The sequence below is a fragment of the Ovis canadensis genome, chromosome 3 (assembly GCF_042477335.2).
Source record: "Ovis canadensis isolate MfBH-ARS-UI-01 breed Bighorn chromosome 3, ARS-UI_OviCan_v2, whole genome shotgun sequence".
Lineage (NCBI taxonomy): Eukaryota > Metazoa > Chordata > Mammalia > Artiodactyla > Bovidae > Ovis > Ovis canadensis.
In genome coordinates this window covers 150,306,500-150,318,750 of record NC_091247.1, presented here as the reverse complement: position 1 = coordinate 150,318,750, position 12,251 = coordinate 150,306,500, and the positions used below count along the sequence as shown (strand labels likewise).

The 12,251-nt window shown below is 38.3% G+C and overlaps 1 protein-coding gene across 43 annotated transcripts in view; it reads left to right on the top strand.

Annotated features, from left to right (window-relative positions):
- PPHLN1 (periphilin 1) overlaps window positions 1-12,251 on the top strand; it is a 169,325-nt gene that overhangs the window by 10,556 nt on the left and 146,518 nt on the right. For 20 of the 43 annotated variants that reach the window (XM_069584575.1, XM_069584570.1, XM_069584554.1 and 17 more), the window contains one exon: window positions 5,092-5,183. In XM_069584575.1, coding sequence (XP_069440676.1) covers window positions 5,112-5,183 — 72 coding nt within the window. In that variant the 5' untranslated portion in view covers window positions 5,092-5,111. Of the gene's footprint in view, window positions 1-935; window positions 1,049-1,767; window positions 1,811-4,793; window positions 4,883-5,091; window positions 5,184-12,251 lie in introns of those variants that run through there. The other 23 variants (XM_069584552.2, XM_069584558.2, XM_070292308.1 and 20 more) reach the window with 3 other exon arrangements.

Sequence of the window (12,251 nt, the reverse complement as noted above, 5' to 3'; positions counted from 1 at the left end):
GATATAGACAATTAAATATGTATTTTTATTTGTGAAGGAAACTGATTTCCTTTTATAATATTATTCCTATAATTACAGTAACTGAAATTTAAATTAAGGTCTTTAAAAAATGTCACCTTTTTAAAGTAAAAAGAATTTACTTTATTTACCAAATAGTTTTACTTGAAATGTGATTTTTATAGCTCCTGATAAGGTGAATATTGGGGCATCATTAGGTATGGAGTCAAATATGCGAAATTGTCATAGATTTAAGTAGGAGTTGAAGTTTTGGTAATAGTAGTGTAGTATCTAGCTGTTTTGTGGATGCTGTTTGTTTCTAGTAGAAATTAAGTTCAGAATACAGTTTGATGCCTTACAGAAGATATATTCAGCAAATTCAGTTGAGAGTTTGATGCTGGATAAATTCATGTTAAAGTTTTTTACAAAATTGTGATAAAATATACATAAAATTTTCCATTTTCGCCATTTGCGCATAGGATTTGGTGGTATTAGGTTCATCACGTTGTTATGCAACCATACCACCACCCAGGGCTCTTCCATCTCCCCAAAGTGAAATAACATACCTGTTAACAGTAACTCCCGAGCTAATAAATTTGCTTTTATTTAAGTTTGTTTCCTGTCTCTGGATTTTAACTCTGTGGTTCATTTCTTTACACTTAGCTCTTCCACAAATGAATTTAACTGGTCTCGTGTCTCTTGATGATGTATATTCTAGATAGTGCTATTTGGACTTTCTGTGTGATTATGTTTCTTAATTTTTGCTTTGTTCTAGCTGCTTTATTTCCATTTATTGGGCTTTATAAAAGTTAATTACTTTCACTTTCTTTGCTGCTTTTTTCCCTTAGCTTCTGTAAGTTGTGGATTGATTGATTAAAGTAGAAATACTGTGAGGTAACTGCAATAAAATTTTTGTTCTTTGTCTTCCAAACTGCCAGGCAATAAAAGGGAACTAGATCAAGAGTGACCTATAAATTTAAGACTGTAAATACAGTCTTATATCTTCACTCAGCGAGTGAGGCACTTCTCAAAAGTTTTGTACGGAAATTAGGTGAGCCACTCCTCTGTCCTTTGAATTTCATGCAAAGTGGTAGGTAGAGCTAGAGCCTTGAGTAGAGTTAGTTACTGTTTTTTAAAAGTTAAGAATATTTGAGATATTTGCAAATTTCATCATGAGTCATACATACCTTTTTTCTTCTTTTTTTCATTTTATGTAAGGTTGCTCAGTGTACTCTGTATATTTTGAAGGAAAATCATTAAAAGTTTTCCTTTGAATTTACACCTAATAAATTGAGTGTTTTTTGATGAGCTGATGATTATTGGTTTGATACTGGGATTACTTTTGAAGACGGGATCATTTATTACCAATATAAAAATGTAGGGTTTTTCAGACTAAAAAGATGTCAGATTTTCTTTCAATATGTGAGATGCTTTAAAGCTAGTTTTCTAGGTGAAAATGACCTTCAGCATCTAGTGCAGTCCTTTCAGAGAAAGGATAAGAGAGATACCCTGTCCACCTCTCAGTTGGCAAAATTAGACTAAAAATCTTCTTGACAACAAAATGTTGTTGTTCTCATGAAACTTGAGTGGCCTCTGGTGGTCAAAATAATATATTCTGTTTTCAAAGGTGTGTTTGAAGGGAGTTTTGCTTATTAAGGCACATAATTTTTTATTTTAAGAGCTTGTACAAATGAATGAAAGCTTAATTATATTTCTCCATTGGTATGTACAGACACAGATCCTTACGTCTGTATTCCCCCCCACCTACAGGAAATTGTTGACAACTTTAAATTTGATTCCTGAAAGGACTCAAGTAAGTAGAATAGTAATTATTCATACGTTTTTGTTGGTATGAGAAGCCAGTAGATTTCAGTAATTTAGTATTGCATCTTGTTAAACTATATAGTATTTCTTTAGAGCTCTTGTAGTTTTTCTTTCTCATTAGTTACCTAATCTTACTTTAATCCTTATGTTCTCCTTTAGTTCATTAATTTATATTCATAATTTTTGCCATCACTTAACATGTTTTATTTATTGAATGATTTTCAGGACACTTAAAAACAATTATCTGTTTTTATAATAATAAGGTGTGTAAAACATGCAGTGAAAATATCTACCCTCCTATACTTCAGCCGTCTCATTTTCCCCAGAGGCAGGCGCGGTTACGTTCTCTTGCTTATACTCCCAGGAGTAGTCTATGCAGAAGCATGTGTGTATTCCTATCCTGCTTTTTTACTTCCAAGGTGTCTGCATACTCTACATGTCTCCCCTTTGCTTTTTTTTACTTAGCAGTGTTTCTTGACAGTCTTTCTATATTGTTATATATGATATTACTTTTCCTTGACATGGTTTGCATAGAATTACTTTATGTGAATGGATAATATTTCATTTAATCTGTACCCTCCTGAGGGATATTTTAGGTGGCTTTCAGTCATTGCCATGCACACATACAAATATACGTAGATGGGAATTGCCAGGTCAAAGCGTATGTGTATTTAACATTTTTAATAGGTACTGTCAAATTGTTTCCAATCTGTTCCAAATTATATTTCATTAATGTATGAATGTTGCTTTCCTTACCTTGGGGTTCCCTGGTAACTCAACTGGTAAAGAATCTGCCTGCAGTGCAGGAGACACCGGTTTGATTCCTGGGTCCAAAAGAGCCGCTGGAGAAGGGAACGGCTACCCACTCCAGTATTCTTGGGTTTCCTGGGTGGCGCAGCTGGTAAAGAATCCACCTGCAACACGGGAGACCTGGGTTTGATGCCTGGGAGAAGGGAATGGCTGCCCACTCCAATATTCTGATCTGGAGAATTCCATGGACCGTGTAAAACATGGGGTCACAAAGAGTTGGACACCACTGAGTGACTTTCACTTTTCTTACTTTCATCAAAACAGTTAGATTTTGCAGAGCTTTGCACCATTAAAGTTTTAGTCTTCATCTTATTTTGCATCTTTTCAAAAGATTGAGCAATTGCATTGCTCTTTTTTTTATGAACTGTGTCATATATCTGTTTTTCTTTAGGGTGGTTGGGGTTTTTTTTTTTTGCCCCCTGTGGTTTGATTTCAGTTGCTGTATACTATTACTTAAGTAGGATAAAACCTAACTCATTGTTTAGATTGAAACTTTTTTACTGAAACCTGGATTCAGTAAAGGTTGGAGAGGAGAAGTAATGTTGACAGTTCCTTTTAAGCTTCCATCAATTCTTCTACCTGAAAGACTGTTTACTTTGAAATAACATTGTTAATAATGTCTGATTATAGAGTTGGAATTCAGGTTAATTTATCCATAATGCTGCTAAGTCACTTCAGTCGTGTCCGACTCTGTGCAACCCCATAGACGGCAGCCCACCAGGCTCCCCTGTCCCTGGGATTCTCCAGGCAAGAACGCTGGAGTGGGTCGCCATTTCCTTTTCCAGTGCATGAAAGTGAAAAGTGAAAGTGAAAAGTAAAATCGAAGTCACTCAGTTGTGTCCGACCCTCGGCGACCCCATGGACTGCAGCCTTCAGGCTCCTCCATCCATGGAATTTTCCAGGCAAGAGTACTGGAGTGGGGTGCCATTGCCTTCTCCGAATTTATCCATAATAGTAAAAGCTAATTTATAACTTAAGATTTCCCCTGACACCTTTGGTTAGTTAATTTTATTTGGTCTGTTTGCATTAGAACACAATATAGTTTTGTTTTTTTAAGAGAAAATTAAGGTTGATATTACTATGATAGTGTTAAAAAATATTGCTCTCATCTTCCAGCCTTTATTTTTCCCTTAGCCTAAACTAACCTAGAATATTACAGTTCTGTGCTGCCAAAACAGGATGTTCATTCTTTTTTCTCCCCCTTAGTATTCCATCATAAAGAACCCCACCAAAAATCTCTTGATCTGTGTCTTTGAAATATTTTTCTTCTTCACAGATCTGTGGACTACGCATGTGGACTTGTTGCCTTGTTTTCCGTGTACTAAAAGGCCCTAACTTGGTACCTGTCCCATTTTTGCTTCTTGCTCAAGATCATCTGTCTACTCATCAGGATGGTTCACTATACGGCTGTACTGCTCCATGAGTACTTTACCCTCTTTCAGTTCTATCCTGTTAAACATTTGTCATCTCTCTGGGGCTACCTGCCTGTTTTTGTAGATAGAATGTTTTTGGAGCATGGCCACACCCATACATTTATACATATTGCTTGTGACTGCTTTCATGTTATAAAATAGCAGAATTGAGCAGTTGTAACATAGACCTGTTACCTGCAGTGCCAAAAATATTTGTCTGGTCCTTTACAGAAACATTTGCCAACTCCTCAACTATAGCATAAGCGCTTTATGTAAATGACTTATGGGCTGTTTCCTGCACCCTGTTCTCATCTTTTCTCTTGTTTGCATTGCTAACTTGTTCACAGATGCTCTTTTATGAGGACTCTGTATCATACTGCATTAGCTCTCTACCCAGAATGTGTCAGCTCTCTGTCAAAGTAGGAGTCTCTCTTTGCATCCCACATGTGAAGAATGCTGGCAAAACTTTTAATTGCAAATTTTACAAAGGTGCCTTGGCATTAAAATGAGATTATAGGATTGAAAAAAATCAAGAGTGGTTTCTTTCAGGGTTTGTTGAGTGTGTTTTTACAGGATTGTTTACTTAGTATTTTTTCCAGGTAAAACCACTTCATTGGATGTACAGAGAGACAGTAAACTCTTAAGGATGTAGAAAAGATGAAGCTGCAGTTGTATACATCATTCAGCTTTGCTGATCAGTCTCTCATACTACTCATTAAAATGAATCTTTTCTGATTTTTACTCTATGAGAATGGAAAACTTGTGGTCATATGAATCTTCCCATAGTTGATGGGAATATGGTCTTTGAAGCTTTTCATGACCTTGGAAATTGAAGAAAGGTGGGACTTTTTACTACATTATTTTTTAAAGAAAATTTCAAAATTATTTTTGAAGAATTGTAATTCCTTTTGATCACTTACATTTATTCCCCTTAAGTGTCTCTAGAAAATATTTGGATCAGAATGTAATAACTTACCTTTTCCTTTTCTTACTTATTTCCTAGTAACCTAAAACCCATTATTCTCTGGTTTCTTTTTTTATTCTTTAGTGGCTTACAGAGGAGATGAAATGTGGTCTGAGGGACGATATGACTATGAAAGACTCCCAAGAGAAAGAGTACCTCCTCGAAGTCACCCCAGTGTAAGTTGTTCTTACATTAGAATAATTCAAAACCTAGTGTCCAAGTGAATTTTCCATCAAAGCTAGCTGAAATGCAGATAGATCAAGCTTTTAAAAGTCAAAAGTTTGAAAATAAAAGGTAACATTTTGTTTGTGTAGAGAATCTATAGTTTATATTTCTTATTTAAATTTCTAAAAGGGAGGGCTTGTATTGATTGTAATTTGTGAAGAAAATTCAAGGTTTGATAAAACTCAGACCATCAGTTAACAAGGAAGTATTTCGGCAAGCGGCAACTCAGGGACAGGCAGGCAGTTTCTGGCGTGCTCTTCTGCTGCTTTTCTCTTTGTTGCTCTGGGAGTTAGTAATTTGAGCCAGTCCTCTTCTTTGCTCAAGGAGCTTGCTGTTTTGCTTTTTATTCCCAGCACTGTGTTTATAACCTGGCACATAGTAGGCACTCATGTGTATTGAATAGTGTATGTTCTCTCTCTCTCTCTCCTCAAAATCCTCCGCAGAGATCCAAGGGAGGATCTGGGAAAGGTCAAGAAGTGGTGAATCTTAAACTTTTGCTTAGGGGGATTGGGCTCATTGTGATGGTATATGAGTATATTATGAATTCATTATATACCATCAAAAGGCACAAGTATTTGTTTATATGTTAGTTGTTTTTTACTTCTATAAGTAAATCCTCTAACCCTCTTAGGTGGGTGATATCACCTTCATGATTGTCATTTCTTCTAGGTTACAGCTTACATTGGGGTTGATCTAAAGTGATTTAAGGTGGAAAAAAATGAAGAGGCCTACCATATTTCAGAAGGGGCAGATTTAATTATTACCAAATGTCATTTTTTCCAGGTTAACTTATAGACTTGATGTTTCTAATAAATATCTCAAAAATATTTTCAGCTTGATAAAATTATTTTATAGTTTACCTAGAACAAACAAGTGATAAACAAAATGTAGGACTAATGCAGTGATGGGAAAAGGTACAAATTATTTTTTAAAAAACAATTGTTTTTTAGGTCCCTTACTCTCCTATGGATATATCCTATTAGAAATTTGGGATACTTTCTAGGGTTTTCTGTGTGGTTATGCCATTAACTGAATATATATCATTGGGTTTGTTTTACTTTGTTTTTTTTTCTTTTCTAGTTAGATTTTTTTTAATGTAACACATTTGTTTTTAGTCACTGAGTCATGTGCGACTCTTTGTGACCCCATGGAATGAAGCTCACCAGCTTCTTAGTCTGTGGGATTTGCCAGGCAGAAATACTGAGTCTCTACTGCTGAGCCGCTATGAAAGCTTCTGTAACACATTTACATGGCTTCAGATTATAAAGTAAGGTATATTTAGAGAGAAGATGACTTACTTTAAATGATAATTTATTGTGATTATCTATTTAGCTAGTGCCTGCTTACAATAAGTGAGGTATAAATTTATAATCTTCAAAACAATTTTACGTGTTGAATAGTATAACATTTATAGAGCTTAGTAGAGCCTTAAAATGTAGACAGAAATTTTTATGTGGAAATACAGTTTCATATAACAGTGGGAAATAATCATGATAAAATCATGGAGAAAGTTACAATATAAAACCTTTATGACACTATTCTGCATTGTGTGTACATGCTATGAATATTTTAGTGATAGAACACACTGCAGTGGGAGTTGGCTTAAAGAGCTGTTAAAATTGAAAGCCACGAGACCTGCCCAGAGGCTACTGCTAAGCAAAGAAGCTGGTTTAAATAAGATGGGAGGAGTGAATTTTAAGACAGGAGTCAGTTTATTAGTGTCATAACTTGAATATGTCAGCAAATCTGGAAGACCCAGCAGTGGCCACAGGACTGGAGAAGGTCAATCTTCATTTCAGTTCCCAAGCAGGGCAGTACTAAAGAATGTTCAAACCATCGGATAGCTGCACTCATCTCCCATGCTAGTAAGTTCATCCTTAAAATCTTGCATGCTAGGCTTCAGTGTTACACAAACCATGAACTTCCAGATGTCCAAGTTGTGTTTAGAAAAGGCAGAGGAAAGTGAAAGTCACTCAGTTGTGTCCAGCTCTTTGTGACCCCATGGACTGTACAGTCCATGGAGTTCTCCAGGCCGAAATACTGGAGTGGGTAGCCTTTCCTTTCTCCAGGGGATCTTCCCAACCCAGGGATCGAAACCAGGTCTCCTGCATTTGCAAGCAGATTCTTTGCCAGCTGAGCCACAAGGGAAAAGGCAAAGGAACCAGAGATCAAATTGCCAACGTTTGCTGGATCATGGAGAAAGCAAGGGATTCAAGAAAAACATCTACCTCTGCTTCATTGACTACACTAAAGCCTTTGATTTGTGGATCATAACAAACTGTGGAAAGCTCTTAAGGAGATGGAAATACCAGATGATCTTACCTGTCTACTGAGAAACCTGCACATGGGTTCAAGAAGCAACAGTTAGAACCTGGTGTGGAACAACTGATTGGTTTAGGGTTTAGAAAGGAGCACAAAAGAGCTGTCTGTTGTCACCATGTTTGTTTAACCTATATGCTGAGCACATCAGGAGAAATGTCAGGCTGGATGAATTACAAGCTGAAATCAAGATAGGCAGGAGAAATATCAACAACTTCAGATATGCAGATGATACCACTCCAATGGCAGAAAGCAAAGAGGAACTAAAGAACCTCCTGATGAGGGTGAAGGAGGAGAGTGAGAAAGCTGGCTTAAAACTAAATATTAGCAAATGAAGCAACTGACAAACAACTAATCTCAAAAATATACAAGCAACTTATGCAGCTCAATTCCAGAAAAATAAACGACCCAATCAAAAAATGGGCCAAAGAACTAAATAGACATTTCTCCAAAGAAGACATACGGATGGCTAACGAATGCATGAAAAGATGCTCAACATCACTCATTATTAGAGAAATGCAAATCAAAACCATAATGAGGTACCACTTCACACCAGTCAGAATGGCTGCGATCGAAAAATCTGCAAGCAATAAATGCTGGAGATGGTGTGGAGAAAAGGGAACCCTCCTACACTGTTGGTGGGAATGCAAACTAGTACAGCCACTATGGAGAACAGTGTGGAGATTCCTTAAAAAATTGCAAATAGAACTACCTTATGACCCAGCAATCCCACTTCTGGGCATACACACCGAGGAAACCAGAATTGAAAGAGACACATGTACCCCAATATTCATCACAGCACTGTTTATAATAACCAGGACATGGAAACAACCTAGATGTCCAACAGCAGATGAATGGATAAGAAAGCTGTGGTACATATACACAATGGAGTATTACTCAGCCGTTAAAAAGAATTCATTTGAATCAGTTCTGATGAGATGGATGAAACTGGAGCCAATTATACAGAGTGAAGTAAGCCAGAAAGAAAAACACCAATACAATATACTAACACATATATATGGAATTTAGAAAGATGGCAATGACGACCCTGTATGCAAGACAGCAAAAAAGACACAGATGTGTATAACGGACTTTTGGACTCAGAGGGAGAGGGAGAGGGTGGGATGATTTGGGAGAATGGCATTCTAACATGTATACTATCATGTAAGAAACGAATCGCCAGTCTATGTCTGACGCAGGATACAGCATGCTTGGGGCTGGTGCATGGGGATGACCCAGAGAGATGTTATGGGGAGGGAGGTGGGAGGGGGGTTCATGTTTGGGAACGCATGTAAGAATTAAAGATTTTAAAATTTAAAAAAATATATATAAATAAAAATAATATATGTGAAAAAAAATAAAACTAAATATTAAAGAAACTAAGATCATGGCATCTGGACCCATTATTTCATGGCAAATAGAAGGGGAAAAGGTGGAAGCAGTGACAGATTTCCTCTTCTTGGGCTCTAAAATCACTGCGGATGGTGACTGCAGCCATGAAATCAGAAGACAGTTGCTTCTTGGCAGGAAAGCTATGACAAACCTAGACAGTACATTGAAAAGCAGAGACATCATTCTGCCAACAAAGGTTCATATAGTCAAGTCTATGGCCTTCCCAGTGGTCATGTATAGTTGTGAGAGCTGGATCATAAAGAAGGCAGAGCACCAAAAAATTGATGCCTTTAAACTGTGGTGCTGGAGAAGATTCCTAAAAGTCCTTTGAACATCATGGAGATCAAAGCAGTCAATCTTAAAGGAAATCAACCCTGAATACTCATTGGAAGGACTGATGCTGAAGCTGAAGCTCCAGTATTTTGGTCACCTGATGTGAACAGACGACTCTTTGGAAAAGTCCCTGTTGCTGGGAAGATTGAGGGCAAAAAGAAGAGGGTGTCAGAGGGTGAGATGGCTGGATGGACATGAACTTGGGCAAATTCTGGAAGATGGTGTGGGACAGGGAGGTCTGGCGTGCTGTGGCTTGTGGGGTTGCAGGGAGTCGGACATGACTTGGTGTCTAAACAAAAAAAGACCGATGGGTAGGACCTTCTAATCTCTAGTTAAGGCCGTTGTCTGTGTGAGAATGGATCTGAGAAAGTTCATATGTCGAGGCCTTTATTTTTATCTAAAGTAAGAGGTGGCAAGATTTGTTGAAAGCGGAAGAGGAGCAGGACGGTGGCCATGGAAGGCGGAATCCGCTAAGGAGTGTGTAACAACTCACCTGCCGAATCAACCAGCCCTGAAAATGCGTGGTGCTGGAGCGTCGGGCCCGTACCCGGCCGTCGCCGGCAGGCAGTCGGAGAGGCGCGAGAGGGACGGGAGGCGGGAGAAAGGGGGGGAGGGTCCCCTCTCCCCCCGCCCCCACCCCGCGGACGCTACACCGCGACGAGTAGGAGGGCCGAAGTGGAGAAGGGTTGCGTGTGAGCAGCAGTTGACCATGGGTCAGTCGGTCCTGAGAGATGGTCGAGCACCGTTCAAAAAAAAGAGAAAGCGGAGGAGGTAGAGGGAGATTGCGGCCAGGATTGAAGTTTTGGCATAGCCATTGTAGGGCTCTCCTGACCAGAGATGTTTAGAAACACCGCTGCTGAAGGTCTATAAGCTTAAATTTTGTAGGGGCACCAATTTGGGAGTAGCGAAAGCAAGTCGTATTGATTTAAGATTGCAAGATGAGTGATGGACCTAGGGAGGTAAGAATTATAGAGGTACTATGTTATGTGGAATGGACCTATTACGAAAGGGAATAAGGCTGTGAGACAGACAGTGAATTGAAAGCAGTGAGAGGTTGAAGGACAGGAAAGTCTCTGTGGGGTTGAAGACCAAGTATGGCAGAAAAATAAGCAATCAATATTTTGGAATGTAGAGTTTCCAAAATGGAGCAGTTCTGGGTGCTGAAGTTCAGTGTAGGTGGTAGGAATGAGAGTGGGTGAAGGTTATTGGAGTTGAGATTAACAGAACTTTGTGGTTAGATTTTGGATCAGTGATATAAATTAGGGCTCTCAGTCCTCACTGTACATTAGATTCAGCTAGAGAACTCTTAAATATCAGTGAATGGGTCCTCTCTATCTAATGGAGTCATAATCTCTGTGGATAGAATCTGGATGTCAGTGTTGTTTAAAAGTTCATCAGGTGATTCCTATTTGTAGAGTCAGAGTCAGATTGTGGCTGGGCACTGAAGTCACTGATGATGACAGTTGAGTTAAAGATGTCAGGTGAGGGAAAGTGAAAGTGAAAGTTGCTCAGTCATATCCGACTCTTTGTGACCCCATGGCCTATACAGTCCATGGAATTCTCCAGGCCAGAATACTGGAGTGGGTAGCCTTTCCCTTCTCCAGGGGATCTTCCCAACCCAGGGATCGAACCCAGATCTCCCGCACTGCAGGCGGATTCTTTACCAGCTGAGCCACAAGGGAAGCCCAAGAACACTGAAGTGGGTAGTCTATCCCTTCTCCAGCAGGCCTTCCCGACCCGGGAATCGAACCGGGGTCTCCTGTGTTTTAGGAGAGGGAAGTCTTCAGTGAATGAAGATGTTTTAGTAAAATCTAAACAAAGCCAAACATTTTCATTTTATGCCATTTGTGTGTGTGTCAAAGTGAAACAGGTATTTTTTCCTTTGTAAACTAATTTCATCAGCTGTAAGCAGATAGGGAGATATGTTTTTACACAAGTGTCTGTGAAATCAGATTAGATGTATTCAACTGTAAGTCTAAAGGTAAGTCTTACTTTGTTAAGTTCTCTGGCTGCTAGGCCCCTCCTAGATGAGAAGGAATCCAGACTGCTTTTCTCTTTTTGGAGCACAGAACATGCACAGACCTTGTCCAAGTTCATTCCTCTCCTATTTTAATTCTGTTAGATTGATCTCTCCATTCCTGCAATCAGTTTGTCTTACTCTATAAAGTCTGTATTCTCACATCCTCTCCCCGTAAGAATCAGACATTACAGATTTTCTGCTGAACACTTATTATGGTTATTAATTTAAAGCCTTCCTTTCCCCTCAATATGTTATAGTCCTTTGATGGCGCTTGGAAAATTATCCCTTTGCCTTTTATGTTACACCTGCATTTCAATTAAAGAAAAAAATGGAGGTTTTTAACTTTCTCTGTGACATGGAACCCTTTAGCAATCTGGTGAAGCCTATTACTTACAGTTATTATTATAGCCTAAAACTATTAAAAATCATATTTGTGACATAGTAGTATATACTTTAAGTAGGTCGTTAGATGTCAAGCAAGATGTAATGGTAGGGATTTCATTGCTATGGTTTCAAAGGAGTGATGAGTGTAAATGATACTCTTGAGGTATCTGCAACAGCGTAATATATAAAAATATCTGTGATTTCTGTTAGTGGTGAAGCCGCAGATAGTCCTACTGCTGTTGTGTTGTTTGTTGCCTGCTTTTAGGTGGAAAAGTAGTTTTCTATTCACATCTAATTTCATGGGCTGGCAGAATTCTTAGGTTAAAATGTTTCAGTGATGCAAACTGGAAATGTACATAGAGTTGTAATTATTACTTGGACCTAATAAAATCATAATTAAAAATTTAAAAATATTTGCTTACAAAATGAGGTTATTTAATGATATTTTAAAAACTTTATTGTTGTGTAATATTGACACGTACAAGATCATTCCCTAGCAACATTGTGCATAAGAGCTCCAAACTGGCAATAATCCAGATATCCAACAGTGTGGATAAATTAATTGTGCAGT